Below are 21,552 nucleotides of genomic sequence, written 5' to 3' on the forward strand. Positions count from 1 at the left end.
TGGTTCTGAACTGGATTCGTGGGCAGGACTTGAGAGCACTGGTGTGGGTTTCAGCCATACTCACAGCATTAAAAAAAAAAAAACCAAAAAAACCCCATAACATTTACAAAGACAGGGTTGAATTATTGCTTATCCTCACACCTAGGAAGGGAGTGACTGAGGTCAGGGCAAGAATAGCACAGGATGGGGGCAGGACCCAATGCCTCCTTTGACTGGCAGGATCAGGCAGAAAACAGACCAGGAAAATTAGAGGAAGGTAAAGGTTTCAGTTTACTAAGCGATAGTGATGTGGTGGTGGGCCTGTGATCAGAGAACTGCACAAAGAGAACTAAAAAGAAACCCAGGATACCCTGGGGCAGCACTGAGCAGGGTGAGCCCATGCAGAGTTTCATCTTCCTCCCCTCTGACAGGGCTGAGCTGCTGGGGCACCATCCCAGGCCACTTTTCCACACTTCTTGTATTTGTACTTGAAATGAACCACTCGTGTTTCCTGCTGCTCCAGTGGGGAATAATCAAAGCAGCAAGAAGGGCCTGAAGGAGTTAAAACACATTGGGCACAGGAGAACATCTCCCAGGCTGCTGTGTCCTATGGTTGCTCCAGCATCTCCTGCCCCCAGGTACAAGGACATCCCCACAGCAGCCACCAGCCCAGCCCCACTGGGAGAAAATACAGATCAATAACCAGGAACAGTGGTTTTAAATCGTTTATTTTTAAAACATGAAACCCAAGCTGAATAGAAACCACAGATATTACATTTAGGTTTTTTTGTTTAGTATTTGCAAACCAAAAAGTTACAGTAAAAAATAGCTACGTTACAATCAAGAGAACTACAGAATTAAAAGTAAAGATACAAAAATGGGCTCAATCCTCTTTAATCTTCACAATTTAAAAACATTTTGGGTAAGTGCAGGAACACTTGAAAGAAACTAGCAGGTCCGAAGTTTAAAAAAAATTATATATATTTATATATTATATATGTATATAAAGTGGTATGATATACAACCATTATGGTTAAGAAGAAGAAAAAAAAAACAAAAACAAAACAAAACAGAGAAGTTACAAAAAGGCCAGGTACATGTTCACCATTAGGTTTCTGTGCACAGTGTCCAAGAAAATAAACTTCCCTCTGAATGATGTGAATAAAACTCATGGGGCCTCCCGTTACCAAGGGACCTGAGGCACGCGACGTGACTGCTGGGCTGCACCCAGTGCAGAGGACAATGGAAGAAATGAGGCTTTTCTGGGACTTCAGCAGCCTCCTGGGCAGAGGCCGCTGGAGAAGTCTTGGTGTGAGATTAGAAGAGGAACAGGAAGGAAGGAGTTGGGAATTGCATAGTGAGGAGCAATGTGGTATCAAATACACAGAGCACCGAAGAGCTTCATGCTACAGTTATCCTCTTTAGGAATGGAGTATTTTGAACTTTCTGGTTGTACATCAATTTATGTTCCACTTTGTTCATGCAGCCACAGGGGCTGGGTGAGCATCCGGGAGCTCCAGGCCACCAGGAACCCATCCCTTGTGTCCCAGCTGGGCAAGCACGCTCACCATCACGGCTTGGCAGAGATCCCACCCCTCCCAAAAGCACAAACCACTTGTCAGCCACCTAGGAACTACTACCAAAACATCCCACGCTTCTGCTGGGCCTCCTGAGCTGCCCAGGGAAGCCATCCATAGCATGCACACAATTTCTGGAAAAGGGAGGTAGGCTCTGATGGAAGGAGGTACAGACCAAGCCTTGTCAAGTCTGTCTCAAGGCTTGAGATCTGCTCCTCAGTACCTCCCTGGAGGGCTTTTCTCCTCCCACCCAGAGGTGTTCACCAAGTGGAACTGACACTTGCTGAGCTGGGGAAGACCCTGGCTGCTCCTTGGAGCCCAGGCAGGCAGTACTTCAAAGACAGCTCAGAGGAAACCCACCCACCTCATCTCCTCTGGAACTGGGGGGGTGGCAGGGATCGACAAGCCAAGACACTTCTCTCTTCTTCAAAGGGCTCAGAATGGTATTTCAGTGGCTGCTCGGAGGGAAAGAAGGGGACATCCCACAGGTACCTGCACCTTGCTCTGGGGCACCCACCCACTCCTGTCTCCCACCACCCTGCAGCACCCAAAGCTCTCATGAGCAATGGCTGAGCAGCTCCCTGAGAAATGGTTTCACTCTCAGAAAGGCCAAACTTTTCACGTGGTTTCAGGGAACTGCTATGGAAATCCTGACTTAGGATCACCTAAAACCCCATGCACTGTGTCCCCCTCAAAGCACTCAAATGAACATCCCTTGCATCTTGGCTGAGATGACTGTACACGGAAAATCAACACCTATCAAATGGAGAAAACTTAAAAAGGACAGGAGGGGAAGGGAGCACTCCATCCTTCACATTTGGATACATGGATGCACGCTAAAAATCTTAGCTTGAACCCTTTTATCAGCACACAGAATGAACTCAGTTTAATAATACATACAGGATACAAACACTACAGTTATAATTCCCAAGACAGCACAAGAAATTCACAGCCAAGTCTTGATTTGATTTCCTTTACAATTACAATGCAGTCTTGAACACTGGACACAAGAGTCCAACATGCTATTTACATTTCACATTGTGGAGATGTTTGTGTGCTTGGAAGAGTTCTCAGTTCCAAAAGAAAGTGTCATTCACACATGATGATGCAGTGGAAATAAACCAAGCCAACCAGACAAGCCAATGACCACATTTGTGCTTCTGAAAAAGTAACATGAAGTGTCTTCACCGATGCAGTCACCTTCAACCGGACAAGCTGCCGTCCACTCTGCAGTCAGCGAGGTGTCCAGAGGCCAATCTCAGCTCCTCCAACTTCTGGACCCTTTTTCTAGCAACCAGCAACATGAGAAATGTCCGATAAGGTCAGCTGGGACACACCAAGTGATATGGCCTCGGCGTTTTGTCACATTAAAAACAGAGAGACACGATGGAAGAGAGAGAAGTCTCTACAGCTTTACCTCCTGCAGCTTGAAGAGTTTGGACTCCCTCAACCATAAATGCCATCCAGAACAGATGAGTCTTTGCCAGATAGCACCTGCTGTTCACCCGAGAGGGAGGCACAGAGTCTGGGAGATCTTGGCTTTTCAAAGTCCCCTCCTCAGACTAAATGTGACCACATGGATGAGACTGATTATATCGCAGCCATAAGAATAGGCAAAGGCCATCTGTTCTTCAGCAGATCCATTCAGACCAGCCTGCAGAAATGCCACACTGTTGCTCAAGGTTCCAGTAAAACAAAAAAAAAAGGAAAAGAACCCCAAAAAGTAGTAGTAATAATAATAATAAACCAAAAGAAACCCATTTGTCTGTGTTTCCTATCCAGCGCTCTGCACAGCATGCAGCAGGGCAGCAGAGTTCCAGGATGCTTTACAAAAGTGCAATATCCATGTCAAGTAAAGGAAGTGCTGGCTGGACACAGGTACACTGCTCACACCGCAGTCACGTTGTGCTGGCCTCCAGAGAGCAAAATGTTATCTCCATAACATTCTTTCCAGTTATATGTTGAAGTCAGAGTACGTATCTCCACAGCTGTGCCTTGTTGCGAGCCCCAAACACTGTCAAGTTGTTCTGGGTGTTGGAAGTGGCTATGCCAGACCTTGGAAGGAAGTAGGTCAAGGTGGCTGCTCTGTTAGATGCTGCAAACAAAGGCTCACTCCTGTTTCTGTGTGGCACAGACAATGCCACGGTGACAATTTAGACCCAGCCCGAAGTGCAGTCAGACGCGGGTTCAGGGTGCGTTCTGTGCACACAGAAGTTGGTACACAGAAGCACTTATTTTCACAGGGCTCCCCACACCCTCCAGCCTCCAAAACACTGGCCTTCCACCAGCAGGACTGGGCCACAGATTTCAGGGCAGCTCCCCTAAAATTGATAATATGAGTAGCAATCGGAGCGCGTCCTTGCAAGGAGGGATGATGGCAGAACAACTCAGTCTTAATAAGGTTTATATGGCTCTTGATTCTTTCTTCAAAGTGAGGGAAAGGTTGGGGTTCCCCCCAGAGAACAGTTGGGTGCCTGGGGCCCTGCAAGATCACCTCACCACACCCTGCACACCCACATCTCCTGCTAGGCTCTAAGACAGGATGGAAACCCTGGGGCTGGTGAGCCACAGTGTCCCTCCTTATCACCTGTGACCAAGTTTCCCTGCCCTTGTTATTTGATAAAACAGAGGTAATGTTTCAGTGTGAAGCCCATCCAACGTGTTTGAAAGGGCATACTCAGTCCTGAGCAAGAACATCCTGCTTCCAGAGATTTACGGTGAAGCGTGAAGTTTATTCCAAACCCTTCTCTTCCTGTCTGCATGGTGATGCCTCCTCCCTGTCTCACACTCCTTCGAATGGTAAAGCTGGCCTTGCAGTTTAGTAGTGGTTTCTGTCTTAGGAGGAGTCTCAAAGCTTGCTGTGCCACAGGGCTGGTACCAGTTCCCAGCAGATCCCTCCAGCCTGTTTAGCTGCCTGCCAGGAGCAGTTCCCACCTCACTGCAAGAAGGCAACTGACTTGAGTAAAGGCAGGTTGGTAATTCTGTGCCCCAAACTGCAAACGTGGGGGAAACAAACACCAAGTCTGAACACCACTGAGGTGACAATGCCTCTGCCAACAGCTCCACTCCAGTTTGAGAGATGTGTCCCACTCAATTTCCTCTGCCAGTTGTTTAATATAATGCTCAGCAGCTCTGCTAAGATGCCCCTACTAAGAGGTAAAAAGACAAAAAGGAACATTATAGTTACCCTACTGAAAGGGCAGTAGTTGACAGTACCTCCCAAGAGGCAGTCTCCTCTTCCAGCAGGAAGCTGCCAGTGCCCTTTGGAGCACTGCTCTTCAGTGGGAAGTACAGCACCAGTGAAGGATGTTGCCCTCTGCAGGCACCCAGCTGCCCCTTTGCAAGCCTTGTTCTGCCTCACGTCTAGAAAATGCCTTACATGTGCATTAGTATGGTCAGATAGTGGTTAGCAATGTGCCTTTGAAAACTAAACAAAATAGAATAAAATATAAATCTGTTCTGACAGTCACAATGTTGTCGAGGGTTTCAGACTCTAAACACAGAAGATACACTGACAATCTTGTGAGTTTGTTTGAATGAGGCTCCAAAAACCTCCTTCAATGCCATTTCAGCAACCCTGTGCTGTAGATATTATGGTTTATAAAAAAGGAAAAAAAGAAAGTCCAGCGGAGTTCACAGGTCGTTCCCACGGGGGAGCTTGCATTTGCTATAAATCCATTGGTGCTTCCAGTTTCTCTTGCTTTTGCAAGCTGACTGTCCCATAAGATCTAGCATCAGAGAGCCAAAACTCTTTAGTGCAAAAATACCTCCCATAAAGTCTTAAAAGTCTTTCCCTGGAAAAATTTGGCACCAAGTGAGTGGCTGGCTCTTGTTTGATCTGTGTCAGCCTAGGAAAGGCAGCACCCAGAATGCCATCTGCAAATACCTGGGCTTCCCTGATGGAGCAGAGAGCTCAGGTCCAGAGCAGTGGACAGGGTCACTGACTGGTGCTGGGCCCCCCTGCTCCTCCTCAAGAATTCACGTGATAGATACAGAGGGAAAGAAAAAGGCATTTTCTCAATGGACTTAAAAAGAAAAAAAGGTTAACCGGGGTAGTGAAATGGTTTGCTCTTCTAGAGCAAATTCCAATGGATATGCAGTGGCACCACGAGGCAGGAGTTCCCTCCTCCCTCACCCAGGGCAGTGCACCAGAGGATTCCCACCGAGACGCTGTGCTGTGCATCCCCTCAGCATTCCCTCGCTGCACAGCAGCCACAGGCACCCAGTCCTGCTTCTTCGGTGTCTGACAGGCTGCTGGTCCCACTGCAGAAGTGAAGAAGATCTACCACCATCTTTCACCAAGTCCCTCTTGGAACAGAAGGGGGGAAGAAGGGGGCAGAAGATATTCACCACCTGTTTCTGCCAGGCTGCTCTGGTGAGCTGGCCCACGGGCTGGGGGGACCCAGGTTCCTGCCCAGGTGCTGTCAGCTGTTGGCCAGCACACATTTGCTCTCTTGTACTACAAGGTGAAGGCTTAAATTCAAAAGGAGATTCCACTCAGTGGCCAGGTACCAGGCTGGAAGGGTGGTCTGGACTGGAGAAACAGGAGCTGCACTAGATTTTGGGCAGAACAGCAGGATTGTTCCACAAGGACAGCACAGGGGCACAGCAGTTGGCACATTGTTTAGTCTGACTGCATGTGTGGGTTTTGTTCTTAGTTTGTGTGGGTTTTTTTGTTTTTTGCTTTTGCTTTTTCATTTTAATGCACACTGCCAGCATCTGGACGAGGTTGGTTGGTGGCGAGGTATTTGGCTCTCATGCTGGAGGTGTACTGGAGAAAGAAAAGACAAGACAAAAAAACAAAACAAACAAACAGAAAGTTAAGTCAGAATGACTAATGTCACGATTTCTACCACTTCTCAGCATAATATGGTGTATATTTACAGCAAGCATCTCAAGGAGCTGCTGACTCAGCCTTAAGAGGAAAGTTTAACAAGTCACTGCATGGTTCACTCTGAGTAACATTCTGCCAGTCTGCTGCAGGGGTGCTGGCCAGGTCAGTGCAGATGTGCTGGTGATTTATCCAAGCTGCCTAGAGAAGAAAATCCAACAGCCACTAAGTCAAAACATGATGTATGTTGCTTGGGAGAAGAGAGAGAAATGGGAATGATGCAGATGTAAAAACCTACCCCACGCTTTCATCCTCTCTTAGTGATGTTACTGCTTTCAACCATGCCAGAAAATGAGGCTGAAAAGAAAATGGGTGCTCACTGCATCTTCACATTGCATTTTATAGCAACGAGGGCATCAGAAGACTGCACATGCCATGGATGGGCAGCTTGAAAGAAAAGTGAGGAATAACTAAACAATTTATGTCCAAGAAAGAACAGACCCTATCAGGCTGGAAACAGGCTGCCATCAAACAGGATGATATTGGCAAGTTATCAGGTAGGTGACAGCCCACTGTGGTTTGGGATCCAAGCTGTGCACTGTGCAGCAGCAGAAGAGACTCCAGTGTGGGGGTGAGAAGAGCAAGTCAGAAAGATGAAGGTTAGTTTGATTTGAGGTGGTGGTGATGCTCTTATTCTCTTTTTTATTCTAAGCAAGGTAATCCAAAACAGCTCCCAGAAGCTACTGAGGTAACATGTGTCATTCAGCTTTGAATAATGAGCTGAAAACCACGTGAACAATATCCAGCAGTAAGAACAGGACTTTGCCTCTTTACACCAATGTGCTCGATGTCTTCTGGGCTCTGCTACCCCAGTATTAACAACCAAGCAATGAGGACACATTTCATTCCTCTTTCTATACCCTCTGGAGCCTGAATAATTCTATAATATCCACAGCTTACTTCCCAAGAGTGCTCTTCAGCATACTGACTTTTTATCACCTCTTAAACCACACCACGTAAAATAGCCAGTTAAGCTGGCAGAGACAACTGAAAGGCAGTTCCACACCAGGAGGTATGATTTATCTTGCCCACTGGGAAAGAACATTATGAGGCATCTTTAGACTCTCAAAAGCTCAGCTGTCCACGGGGGTTTTTAGAGAATTAACAGTATTTTATCAGTTTTCCTTCAAAGACTGACCTGGGTCGAACCCCTGCACAATAGAAGAGAGAAACTGCTCCTCTGGCAGAGCTGATCCCAGCAGCACAAGATGAAGACACCTGTGGCTTACTTGCACACTCAGCTTTTAGTGTCTTCCATAACTGGAAAACTTTTTTCAGAACATGGATCTTAATATAAAACTCTGGCCCAGAAATGGCATCTATATTTAGAAGACAAAGGGTACATCTGTTTTTTCTAAGATGTATATTTTGTCAGCGAGAGGGCAGAAGATAGAAAATGGCAAGCTGAGCTACTTTAAGGACAATAATCTATACAGTTTATTAAATGTGATTACTGTTTCAGAAATAAAGTTTAGGGTGTTATTAATACATAGGAGAATAACCCAAGATCATCAGAGAGGTTTAGAAGTCAAAGAACTTTCTCATAGAGTAATTAGGGCACATTTCAGGTAGTGCAATGCTGAAATTACCAGCCAAGCCTCATGCTAAGAAGAGGGCCTTAGAAGGAAAATTGCATTTGAGTGCTCATTTTCCATTTGCATTCTCTGTAGTGACATGTGATAGGAGATGAGTATGGACAGAGAAGTTTTCCAGGTGCTAAAGTTTTGTGGGAAATATTTTGAAAAATAAAAATCTCAGATAATGATAGGTTATTGTGCATCTTTCTGGACTAGTCATATGGGTTCAGCACACAACATACAATTTAAACTTTCTTTAAAGCATTAAAATCAAGAGGACAAAGTACACCTATCATGGTGGGAGAAGTTGAAAAGAATTCCCTCCTTCCTCCAAAAACCAAAGACCCCACAGTTGTTTAAGTGTCACTAAAACAAAGTAACCAGGAACACAAGATCTGGAGAGTCAAGCAGAGAGTATTTTACATTCAAACCTACCTGCAAATCCACCACAAGGAACAAATCAAGACTCAGAGTAGTCAGAGTTAGGGCTGATGTTCTCTCCTTAACTCAGGATTTCTGCACCTTTGTACCTCTTCCCAGTTCAACTGAACCAGTTCCTCCTTCTGTTATGTGTGTTTTTAAGGGCCATGGTAAGTATGACAGAAACCTGGCAGTAGAGAGCCAACACTGCACTGTGCACCTCTCACAGCACAGCTCTACCAGCGTGCTCTGGGTCTCAGCCACAGCAAAACCCTCCAGGTACAAGTGCTTTCTCCACATGCTGCAGCCCTTCCTCATTCCTTCTCTGCACCCTCTGCGGGGAAGCAGAGGAAAGATGCTGTGGAACACACAGGTCCCAACATCTGGACAGGCCAGCAGATGAAGATTTATCAGCAGACACTTGCCACTTTTGGATATGAAATCAGACTATATCATCCAGAGTTAAAGTAATTAAGTCTTCAGTTGCTTTTAAAAAAATCACTATGTTTTAAACTCCTTTAAAAAGTGATTCTAAAGACAGAAAGCCTGAGCACAATTCAGACCAAGGAGGGCTTGGACTCCACTCTGAGGCCCACAGCTGTCAAGTTCACAGTTGCATTTAGTTTCCTTTAAAGAGGAGCTTTCATAGAAGGTTAAAGAACACGCACAATTCAGCCATTCTTCCAGCACACTCACTGGAAGTACCCATGTGCCTATACACCCTCATTTACCCTTTCAGAAACAGCACAGAGGACAAGTTTCACCCCATAACTCCACCTCGCTCTCAGCTTCCCCAAGAAGGGCACCTGAAAGAGTTCTTGTTACCATTCCTGCTGGTTGCCCGTGCTATTCAACACAGCACCTCTCAGTCACTTACCAGGCAGCTTCAACAAACACAGCTGATCGCACACAGGGTTATTTTTGTATTTCTCCAAAGAAAATAAAAGTCTCTGCCTTCACATTCAGCCTTGTTGAGGGTATAAACTTTCATAGGTGTGGTTTGCCAGCACATACTAGTTAGGCACTTAACACACATAGCCTGGGCACAAAGGAATCATTGGTTGCAAAAAACCCATCATTTTAAGGAATAATCAATTAGTTTTAGAGGCCATAAATTCTACTGACTCCTATGAAATCCATGAGTACTTCAAAGCTAGCTAAGCTATGCTGAAAGATCACTTACTATACGAAACCATGACTGAGTACAAACCATTTACTATTTGTGGTTAAAAACCCACGTGAATTTCTCTTGAGCTACCCTGACTTTGATTTTCTGCCAGAGCTGTTCAGGTAATGCAATAAAGACCAAAGCTTCTGGATTCAAGTTCTGAAAGGTTGATCTCAAACAGCTAGAGCACAGTAAACACAGAGGGTTTGGTGTTATTATGTATGGGAGGTACAAGATGCAGGGAAACAGCTAATTCTAGCCAGTGGGTTCTTAATTCAAAGGGACTTAAGTCTTTCAAGTCCAAAGAACAGAGCCTCTGTTGGTTTTGTTTGTTTTTAAGGCCCTGGAAAGAATGCAGTGCCTTTTCCATAGCCCTTCAGACAGCCACATTAAGCTCGGGTGGGACCACAGATAAACAGAAGACAGTGCAGACTGGGATCAGGTCATGTTCCAGCCCAGGGATTTCAAGTCTAGAATGAAGCTCCTAGAATTTCCCCACCGTCACCAATATTTTACTTCATGGAACAGATCCATCTAGCATTGCTACAATACCACCTACAGGAGCAACAGAGCAGAAAACCCACCACAAGCTGAGGCCCAGGAGCAGTCTTAGCAAGACTTAAGACTGAAGAAAGCTGCGAGCCTTTCAAGGGTGCTGGCACCATGCTTCAGGCAAGGTTGTTTGCATTCATGCACCAAGGCAGAGGCACCAAGACACCCGATCCAGCCCCCTCCCAGCAGTCCCCAGGCAGGCAGGCAGAGAGCAAGGAGCAGCAGGAATGCAGACCAAGCACCAACAGAACAGAAAGGAATCCAGTGCAAGGCTGAGAGAAGTGCCAACAAGAGGAAGCAGAGAAGAAAGAACAGCAGCAGCTTTATGGACATGTATTTCTGGGAAGAGAATGCAAGATATGACTGCACCAGCCAAAAGCAACAGGCTCCCTGCTCCCACTGGAACCAGCACCCTCCTGGCACTGCGTGACTGTGGTTCCCTTGAAGGAGCACTGTCCCTAACCATACCCTGTATTTAACCAAACTAACAACCCCCCAAAATGCAGACCACCTCCTCTTTCTGTGGGCATGTGGCTTTGTCATGAGGGAGGAAACATTGTCTGTCTTGGAGAACTTCAGCAACTGCAGCCCATGAGGAATGCAGACAGGGAAATGGTACTAGGAGCGCCCTGCTCACAGAGTCTGAAGGACATGGGTGGGATGATTTGGACACACAGAGAACAAACAAAACAGTAAAAGGTCTTGAAACAGAATGAAACAGACCTTAGTGATTATATCCGGACCCTTAGAGAAGCTTTCTTTAAAAAAAAATTGCTCCTGTCTGACCTTAAATGTGAGGATAAAAGGAAAAGCTGCACACAGATCTGACAGGCAATTAAGTAACTCTCCTGGACAGTTTAAAATCAGAAATCCTACAAATGAGCTGAAAGCTTGTGGCAGCCAGGTATTGATGGTTTTGCGTGTTATGACTACTAAGGACAAGCAGAACAGCAGTAGGGCTCAAGGAGAGCCAAAAGCTGAATTAAGACAACCATTCCCGACTGAAGTGCTGCTAGATTGGTTCTCTTTACTTCTAGAGAATGGCTTCTTGTGATGGGAGAATTTCTATGTTGCTTTTGAAGTGCAAGGTTATTCCTACATTTGAGCAGCACTCAGCACTTGGTGTTCAAGCAGTTCTGAAGTGTGGAATCCAAGCTGAAGCTGCTGTGAGGTGGCTTTTGTGAGGCACGGGCACCTGTAACCCTCACAAGGTGCACCAGAAGCCTCTAGAAGGTCGATCCTGCTCCTTGAGTCTGCACCAGAGCCAAAACGGATTTTCAATTTCACCTTTGGCAGGAGGGAATGGGGTGGGAGGTGCAGAGGGAAGGAATGTGAAGAAATAAAAGGCATTGGCCTGGGATAAAGAGTGCAGGGATGAAGGGAGCGGTTGGGAGTGGAGAAGGGTTGAGCAAGAAGGACCTTTTTTGCAGTACCTGTTCCATTTGCGGGCGCTGTTACCAGTATGTCCGTGCACTGTCCGAGGGCTTAAGCTGCCAGCTCATATGGCTGCTACTGTCCATGGCAGCCAAATACAACTGTGATGACGCAAGAAAGAGAGAGAAAAAGAGAGTGCAGCCTCAACGTGCATGAAAAACACAGTGCAAGCAAGTGAAACCGTGGTGTGTGTCAGCGACAAGGTGGGCTCTACCAACCTAAGGGAATATCCCTGTGGCAAGAAGGAGAAATCAGAAGGAATGAGAGAAGGAAAAACACAAACAAACGAACAAAAAAGCCAGGAAAAGTAACGGACAAACAATGCAGCAGGATCATCACATGTCAGTTTTCACCATCTGTTCACAGAAAGCTAAATGGAATAGGTCAGCTCTGTCTGCTGGGGTCCACTGGACATTACCTACTTGGATGGTTATCTCCCTCTCCTCCCTCCCAAAAAGAGGCAGGGATGTGTGCACTGGTATTCCCTTTTTGTCTCTCTCCTCCCACAGACAATTTGCTATGGAAAGTTACCATTCCTTCTGCCTCAGTATGGTCTCAGCCACCTGCTACGGAGAGCTGCAAATACAAAAATCCCAGAAAAGCCTTTCCCTGTTGCCTGCCAATATGAGAATAGAAAGCATTTTCCTTCTCTCCACTGCCTGTCTACTACATCCCTCCAGGAAACACGTTTACCCTATAGCCTGGTTCCCTCTCTCATCTGGGGAGAAGCTCCCTTTTCTATGGGCGCAGTGCTGCTCCCTCATCCTTCCCAGCTCCTGCACTTCCCCACAGCCCACACAGATGGCTGCCAACTCAAGTTACTCTGAAGAAAAAAAACCCTTTATCTACTCCCAAACCCCACCCTAAGGCACCAGGACTCGGACTCCCACTCAGGGTATTGACACAAACAGCTACTGAAGAACCAGGGAACTTCTTGCCTCACTCCAGCCCCATGGAAGGGAATGAGCTTTCTCTGAAGCAGAAGAGCTGTAGGGCAAGGGGAAGCAGGACATGGAAGGAACATGTGCCCTGGCAGTACCAGAGGGACAGTGCCCTTCTGCCCCAGGAAACAGCAGCAGTGCAGCAGGTCAGGGATTCTGCTGAGCCCATCTCGCTGCGGATAACGCGACCAGAGCGCGCGATCAGAGCACGGGGCAGGAAACGGGGAAGGGGAACGTCCACCTCTTTGGGAAGGGTGGAAGACATCTGGCCAAGGACAGAGACAAGGATCAACTCTGCACATTTCCACTTCCTCTACAGCAAGATGAACTGGTCCCTTGAAGTGAAACCATGAATGTGACGCCCTCATTTCCACCACAGTTTCTAGTCCTTCATCCGCCAACCTCCTCTTCCTCCCCTTCCCATCAGTTTGAGCCAGGCACCACAGAGTGTATTTTCTTTACCTATACCTGAAGACTGGTTGATCATTAGGCATTTTACTACTCATCCTCTGTAATCACACCACCAAGTTAGTGAACACTGGGATGGCATGTTCTCCAGGTTCTGCTGTAAATCAGCTTTACAGGATCCAGTGAGGGAGGGCAAGATTCATTTAGTTCTTACCCAGACATGAAGACAAGCCATGTTTTATCCAGCATACAGAAGTGGCTATCAGGCCACTCCAGATACCAAAACCTTCCATGAAAGTTTCTTTTTTTCCTCCATAGGAAAATAAATACAAAAATAGATTTCAAAGAAAGTAAAACAGTTGTGAAAGAAAGATTTAAAAAAAAAATCTCAACAAAAAAATAATACAGGTTTCATCCTACCATCTCTTTAGGGCAGATTAAGGAGAGAGGTTCAGCAATAACTCTGAATTAATAGTATGAACAAGTTTCTTTTTAAACTTGAGGAACCAATGGCACAGATAGCAAATACACTGCATGCAAGTGAATCATCCTGCTGAAGTCACCCATCAAGATACTCATGCACTTCAGTGGTGGCAGGACTGGGCCCATAGGATTACCAGTGTTAATTGACTGAGTTTTATTTAGTCTTTTCTTGTGCAATGTCCAAAGTAGCAATGCGGGGTTTTATTCCCTATGGCAGGTGAGACATAGCTTGTCTATTCAAGCTGCTGCCATTTATGGGCCAGATCCTGTGTTTGGCTGCACAATCAGCTCCCTTGGGAGTACACAGGAGTGGCAAATGTGTATTCCCCAAAGTTGCTGAAGCAGAAAGAGCAGTAAAACAGAGACTTACTGAGGGAGGTGGGGACTCCCGGCCAATGAGCGGGGTATTCTCGCAACGGGGGTTCTGGAAATTTGCATTCTGGCTCCTAGGAAAGGAAGACAGACATGGTAACGGGGCACGTGCCATGCTTCTCTGGGGAGGGTCTCTGATGGGGACACAGGACAGAGCATCTGCACCCCCAGAACGACTGCATCAGCTTAGTCTCCTGCAAAGCTTTTCTTACAGGCCAGGTGAATCCCCTTTTCCAGACAAGGGCATAAAACTATCATAATTTCCCTCAGATCGAGGCACTATTTTTACATTCTTACTCAGAAGGGCCCACAATGAATCACATCAAGTGATTTAAAAATAGGGCCTTGTGAAAATCTGCCTCCCTGCAGCATCAGAACCGCCAAGTGGCAGAAATAGAGATAAAATGAGGACAATGTCTAAGGGGATAAACAAAATGGTGTGGCAGCCCGAAAAAAAGATGGGCCCTGATGATAGTCCAAATGTAATCAGGGTTAGGAACTTCTGGAGAAAGCTCTGAAGATCCCATCTGGACTAGGTAGCTCCAAACTGCAACAGATGTCAGAGGTGACTGCAAATACTGTAGAAAGAGTGAGCCCACAGGTTTTTTCCTGGCTCTCAGTCTTTTGGGAGGCTTCTGGCAAGACTGCTCTGTGTGAAGAACTAAGTCTTCTGGTGATCAGAATCATTGTGTAATAAGAAGCTCAGGCAATACTTTCCTACTTCTTTTCTTTAGACGTTTTCCCGAGTACTGGAGCACAAAGCTGTTCACATTTTGGAGCATGCTGTCTAACAAAACTCTTTCTAGTGCAGTGCTTTCAAGCTATTCCCTTCTCCCATTAGATGCCAATAAGAAAACAAAATCCTTCACTGCTTTTTACCACCTGGTCAGAAGTGCCAACCTTGCAGCACTTGAGCCAAGAGGGGTGAGAAGGAAGCCATGTGGAGAAGCTTCCTTGGGGATACTCACATGTACTCCGTGACGGGAGCATTGCTGACTGTGTGTGCTGCTGCAGGGATGCTGGTCTCACTGCCATAACTACTCCCACAGCTATAGAGGCTGGGCATGTGCACTCTGTACAGATTATCGTGTGTCTGTCTACTCCCTTGAGCAGCTGATTCTTCTTCCCCATCATCATCTGAGCCTCTGCAAGAAGGAGAAAAAGTTCCTCCTAGAACCCTACAGTGACCCCACGTCGTGGGGTTTGCAGGAAACCATGGTAATCCTAGGAACCTCCCAGTCATCTTCCACATCCTCCACGTTGGTACCCGTTTGGGATGCCTCAGGGTGGCAGTGTGAAACACAGCCCACACCTCAGTGACTCAGACCTCCCACAGATCCCATCTGGAGGTGCACACTGCTGTGATCCCCTCCAGTCTCCCTGCAGGCTTCACTCGGGGCTTGGCATGCAGCGCTGCCCAGCTGTACAGCCAGAGGATGGATACACATCCCGAAATGTACAGCACCAGAAAACCCCACAAACAACAAAAAAGAGAGGCAGTGGGGATCTGGTGCCATGCACCCCACAGAAACATCCTTCAAAACTGCAATCTGTGTCCTTCCATTTCCTGTAGACATGTCCAAAGAGCTCTTAAGGATAAACCTCTGTAGACTTCTCTGAAGTCTCATTCTGGTGGCAAAGGGTCTGCTTCAGCTTCTAGCAAAATCACAGAAGTCATTCCAGAGACTAAGTTACAAAATTTGTGTCTAAAGGTTTTATCTTCTCAAAAATGCCAGGATTTCAAATCAATGGAGAGCAGAACTGTTTGCCAGCTGGTTCCCTCTGCCTTCCCATAGTATTCTCTTGCCCCTCCTACATAATACACACTATTTCATCTCCCTAATGAGGGGGTGGAGCACCATGGTCTGAAATATATTTAATCTGTACTTAAAGCTAGTGAAAGGTTCTACACAGCATGGACATCACTAGAACCTCCCAAACATCACCTGCAGCTTCTGCACCACACGGTGGCACTGAAGATCGAGGGATTGCAGCCTGCACAGTCTCTTACAGGCCATAAACTACGACACTCTCCACTTCCCTCAGGGAGGCTGGGGGACAAATGGTGCTCCAGGGAATGCAAGAGGGAACCCTTCAGTTCACAGCAGCAGCCTGAGCCTGCAGGGCAGGCAGCAGCCCATGGGGGAGGTAGCACAGGAGATGCCACCAAACCTTTCTCCTTCCAACAGGCAGACTGCTGGGCTCTTCACGGTGAGGACTCTGCAGCCGTGAGAGGTGAGGAGCCAGCCACAGTCCAGGGGATATTCTGATATTCTGACACTTCCTAAGGCCACTTCTCTGTGGGCACTGCAGGCTGGGCCAGCTCTGGCTTCCTGCTCTTGTTCAGGGCCTTCTGTTTTACCACAAAAATCAGGACCACAGAAGAGAATTTGCTGCAGTGTCTTGCCCTTCTGCAAGATTAGAAAACTCAGTGCCATTTTAACAGCTGCCCGTGGTGCAGCAGCCAGTCAGTGAAGCACAGGTTTGCTAAAGACTTACTGATTGATCTGGTTATCATCATTAATACCAGTTCCAATTTGCAAGTGTCTCACCACCCATGCTATTGACAACAAGACAGTTCCTGTTTTCAATTATCTGTGCAAGTTAGTCACCTCAGCATGAGCAAAGCTACAAAGGCAATTGTAAACTGCTTCTTATTCTAATTCTCTTCCCCACAGTAGAACAAATGCCTCAAAATAATGTAAGAGAACAAGAACTTTACAGAGAGCAATAGTTCAAGCTTTACCTCTATATTACAGCTATAATCATTCATGTGACTTGACTCACAGTCCTACAGTGTACTGAATACTCTGCACAGAGTATTCCAGCGCAATAAGGCTCAGATGTTAGTATCAACCACAGCCAGAGCAAAACACAACCATATTTTTTTTCTTTAGACCTGTGCTTATAAAGCCTCATCCCTCACACCCCTGGGATCATGTGGAAATGAACTCCATATGCTCATGGGCACAAATCCAATAGGCAGTCTTCAATGGAAAAGAGCTCTACAGTGCCACAGGATCTAAACCCTCTCTGTACCTCTTTTGCTGCCAGGTGTGTGGGACACTGCAGACAATGGAACTGAACATGAGGGCTGTGACAAAGGAGAAGAGAACCAGGTAGATGAGGCCTTCCACTCCATCATAGCAGAAGCCTGTCAGAGCCTGGACGTAATCCTGCAGAGAGAAAGGAGCAGAGTTTCCTGATCACTGCAGAGTTAACACGGAGCTCTTACTCAAAAGACCTTCTCCAGACTGCACTCTCTGATACAACTTAGAGACATCACACTCCCTTTTCTGGAGCATATTTCTATTTTAATTTCAGGGACTCAAGTGCTTTTCATAAATTATCTAACCCTTGGTTCCCCTCACAAAGATCAGCTTGGATTTAGACATAGAAATATTTTCAACCACCCACAGTAAGACTTTAAGAGGAGGAAAAATAAACAGCCATGGCAAACTTATCCACCCAACTGAAGATACAACATTTTTCATTAAGCCTTCCAACTCCCTCACAGTGTCCCATGCCCAAGAACAGAAGTATGAACTCTCTGTGTCTCTGCCTGCAGAGAGGCAGTGAGGACAACAGCAAGGCTGTGCTACACTGCTCTAAGTGCTCTGAGGCACTGCACTCCATGGCAAAGGCAACAAGTCATTTGCTATACACAAAAAATCCAAACCTGAAGGCCTCTGGCTGCATGCATGTATGAAGGCATGTTATCTACCTTCCTATGTTGATCTTTAAACTCAAAGCTAACTTGATCCAAATTGTCATTCTCCTTTCTGCTATAATCAATAAGTAAAAAGTTGTTGTAAACTTCCACCAGAGGTTTGGATCTCCAAACTAATACAGGCTCTACACTCCCTTTGTTCTTTCTTAGCTCAAGCCCAGTTACCAAGAACTCACCAAGTGCAGACTCCGACAGTCTACTAAAGCTGTCAGCTGCTGCAAGTTGATCTCTGTTGAATTCAGAACCTCCTGGATCCGAGTAAGGTACTCCTGCAAACAACAGGTCAGTGATTAGGGCAAGGGAATGCTTGGCAGGAGCTGCTCCTGGGTTCTGTACAAAGTTGAGGGAAGCCCCAAAGAACAGGGAGAGCAAACTTGAGGTGAGTTACCTTGGAGGTGGGGTGCTCTTTGCTCGCTGACTTCATCAGTTCCAACACATCATCCTGCATTTCTACCAAAGCCTTGTGACTTCCTGACAGCTTCTGCTCAACAAAAAAAACATGCAACGTTTCAGCAGTTCAGGCCACATGGGCCAACAGATCTCCTGGGAAAAGACTGAAATCCTATTTCCCAAATACTGAAGTATCATCTGTACTAGTTAAAGCTGTCCCAATTGACATGAGTGCAGCTGCAATAGGGTTAAGTTTGACCTTTAGCAAACTGGAAGAAGTACAGACAGATAGGAGAAGGGAAGAACCAAAAGGAAAAAAGAATTCAAATAACACAAACCCACAAAGAACAAAATACATACACAAAAAATGTACACACAGCTGGGGCTGGCTCTAGGACAGAAGGGAAGGAGAAAGAAAAGACACAAAGCACTCAAGTTCTCACCACAGAACACAGCTGGATTTTTTTACTAAATCAGATGGATGAAAAAGACATAATGTTAACAGTGGAAGTTGTTTGTTTTAGAATGCAGCCTTCACATCTCTTTAAAGCACCATTTCACATGCAATGGCACATCAGGGAGTACACAGAGCAACCAGAAATGCAACAGATGGCAGAGGTGCATCAAACCACAGCCCCAAGTGTTCTTACCCCACCCTTTAAAAGAGAGGAAGACAAGATTTAAAAAAAAATCCTAAATATAAATGGTGAAGCAGCTGGTGTCTGCCAAAGGGTGGGTGGTGTGGGCCCATTCTGGCCTCTGATGCACACGACAAAGTTTGGAATGGGCCCAGGTGCTGTTCTTCTGCCCCCACACAAAAGAGTAATGACTCACATTTATACTTTAGGATAAATCCCTTGGATGTTCAAAGATTTGTAAGAGGCATCTGTGGAAAGCACTCCTTCACCCACAGAAGTGGCTGCATTTTGGGAGTGGAATGTTACCACTGTTTAACCCAAAAGAACCTTCAAGAAGAGATTCAAAGCAGGAATTACAGAGTTTGCCAACCTGGCATTAATTGTGGTGCTGTGTCTCCACATTGCTGCTCTTTACAAGAGCCTTGTAAACAGACAAAGCCATGGCCCTCGCCACATTACACACAGGCCCTTCTAAGGGGTGTCCTGGGCTTGTGCAGGTGGTGATGAAATTAAACTCCTCACTAAACCACAGTGCCACCTCCTGCACAGCTGGGAAGCAGCTGCCAAGGCTTTACCAAGAGCCAGAGTGCTCCCTAAAGCAAACACCCTGTAAGTGGCTGCATGCTGCACCAAGAGCGCTTCACCTGCACCCTGCAGGGGGAGGAGACCCAGGGGTGGAAGGAGTTGGGGTGCTTCACTCACCTGCTGGAAAGGGTTGGGGTACCCAGCACTACAGGTCATGTAATAGCGGAGAGTCTCTGTAAGACACAAGAGAAGAAAGTCAGGCCAGACACATCAGCCCAGCTTTGCAGTATGGCTCTGCTCCACTTAAAGTTAGATGGAACACTGAGAAATTTTCATTCAGAACTTGGCACCGTCCATCACATAAACCCAAGACAAGACATCAGTCTAGGGCAAGTTCAACTACAGTACAGCAAAGATACACTCATGAACTTCCAGATAAGACTGTTACTGTGCTCAGCTAACAACATCATTTGTTTCCAGGCTTGAAGACACAGCTGTGCTCCTCTTCAGTCAAACCAGCCTGGTTCCCTCATGAGCCCTCTGCAACACTACAGCAACTGCCAGCACACACAAATTACAAATACCAGGCTTTCCCCTGCCATCCTCAATAAGGTTATCAAGGAAGGAAGCTCTGAAAGACTTGATCATCCAAATACCTTTAGATTATTCCTCAAACATTTACAGTTCCTCTTCAGACGAATATGAGCGTGCCAGCTCAGCAAAATCAAGGGTGATGTTGGCATGGTGAAGACTACAAATGCTCTAAAACACACAAACCCTCTGCATTTCCCCTCCACCAGCATTCTTTTTAATCTCCTGTCTGTGACTTTCAGTAATGCATATTCCAGGCTGCACAGCTATTCTGATGAGTCCCAACTCAGAAATCAGTAAAAAGGCACAACCAGAAGCAAGCAGAGCTGTGAAGGAAGCAGACCTGCCTGCATCCTGACTCTGCCACGCTTCCCATAAATATTGAATGCACCTTTTGGCAAGGCAGCACGCTGGAGACCGAGTGCTACAGCGCAGCCTGTCAGCCCCTGTGTGCTGGCAATGCAGGCTGACAGCTGTTATTTATAATTCATTAGCCTGCTCTGGGGCAGCTCCTGCCAGCTGCTCCATCTCCCCCCGACCCACCCTTTCTCTGGGACAACTTACACCTCCCCAGCCAAGCCTCTAAACAGCAATTAGCAAATTCTGGGCAGACAGGAGGGCAGCAGGAGCTGCTTTGTGCCTCACTTTGGGCAGACCACAGCAGGGCCTGTCCACAAGCACTGAGCCAAGGAAAGGGCTGCTCCTCCCTGGCTCATAAATCACACACAATGGCTGTGTGAAAATGGATTAAAACACACCTGCACTGAGAGAACAGCGACAGCAACCCACAGCATCACACATGGTGACCCCCAAAGGAGATATGATCTTGTCACCTATTTATTTTAAACCAACAAACCACTACAAGTTTCTCCTAAGCTCCCACAGTGGTATCGAGTTTATGTCACCTTTTTAAGTGCAATAAGTTGCATGACTTACTGCTAATGCAGAGCTCTAGAAATGTTTCTTGAGGGCCTTCTGGATTGTCCCTGGTGGGCAGATTAGAGATGAGAGCTCCTGATATCATAGTTTGCAGCTTGTAAGCTCAGGATAAAGATTGCTGGTTACAAGAGAAGCAAAAAGCAGTACAGTGAAATAAATGCTTGCCTTGCTTCACCCTGGCAGGCAGGATCAACAAGGATTCACTGTGGTAGCACTGGCTTTGCTGCTGACAAGTGTGACACTCTACATAAAACATGCTTCCCAAAATGGCACAGCCATCAGGAGCAGCTCTGCCCTGCACTGAACCCGAGCTGTGGAGCTTTAAATCTATGGCTACAACAGGCAGAGAAGCTGCCTTCAGGTGATCCTGCACTGCACAGCCTGGAAATTAGGAGGATCATGTCCCCTGCCTCCATGCCACCAGGAAAAGAGAAAGGAGCAGGAGGAACCTTCACCTGTTTGAAACCTGGTGGAGGCTATCCTGTACATCACCAAATCTCATTTCTGACCAGAAAGCAGCTACACTAATCCATCCTTTGCACTTTGCTAACAGCTCCAGGCAATTTCTTTCTATAATTATATTTCTGGTGCGTTTTCCTCTCAAGGAAAATTCCTAAAGGGTGTTCTGAGTTTTGGAGCTGGCCTTTAGGCAATCTAGCTCATAGCAGAAGGGTTAGGCAGGGTCACATCTGTAGCTGCCCATGCCTGCTGTTGCTAGCAGCAATCCTCCTGATTCACTCCTGGTGCACAGGCATTGTGGGAGCAGAAGGCAAGGAAGGGAACCACATAAAATGCTTTATTTTTGCAAAATCTGTTTTTCCTAGAAAGGAAAGAAGAGCTTCCTACTAAAGACAGCTTCAGCTGCTAGAACCACTTACTGCTTCTGCAACCATGGAGACCTACTACTCACTTCAAAGCCCAGCCAAAATGCAAAAAT

The 21,552-nt window shown here is 46.5% G+C and overlaps 1 protein-coding gene across 3 annotated transcripts in view; it reads right to left on the minus strand.

The window, feature by feature from the left end:
- Nucleotides 1–690: 690 nt before the first annotated feature.
- The window catches only part of TTYH3 (tweety family member 3), a 74,952-nt gene continuing 54,090 nt past the window's right edge, over nucleotides 691–21,552 (minus strand). The window contains exons 8-15 of one of the 3 annotated variants that reach the window (XM_030284969.4): nucleotides 19,263–19,318; nucleotides 17,921–18,013; nucleotides 17,709–17,801; nucleotides 16,842–16,978; nucleotides 14,771–14,947; nucleotides 13,801–13,876; nucleotides 11,598–11,699; nucleotides 6,225–6,327 (exon numbers count right to left, since the gene is read on the minus strand). In XM_030284969.4, coding sequence (XP_030140829.2) covers nucleotides 11,619–11,699; nucleotides 13,801–13,876; nucleotides 14,771–14,947; nucleotides 16,842–16,978; nucleotides 17,709–17,801; nucleotides 17,921–18,013; nucleotides 19,263–19,318 — 713 coding nt within the window. In that variant the 3' untranslated portion in view covers nucleotides 6,225–6,327; nucleotides 11,598–11,618. Of the gene's footprint in view, nucleotides 6,328–11,597; nucleotides 11,700–13,800; nucleotides 13,877–14,770; nucleotides 14,948–16,841; nucleotides 16,979–17,708; nucleotides 17,802–17,920; nucleotides 18,014–19,262; nucleotides 19,319–21,552 lie in introns of all 3 variants that reach the window. The other 2 variants (XM_030284970.4, XM_030284971.4) reach the window with 2 other exon arrangements.

Source organism: Taeniopygia guttata, chromosome 14, assembly GCF_048771995.1.
Source record: "Taeniopygia guttata chromosome 14, bTaeGut7.mat, whole genome shotgun sequence".
Classification (NCBI taxonomy): domain Eukaryota; kingdom Metazoa; phylum Chordata; class Aves; order Passeriformes; family Estrildidae; genus Taeniopygia; species Taeniopygia guttata.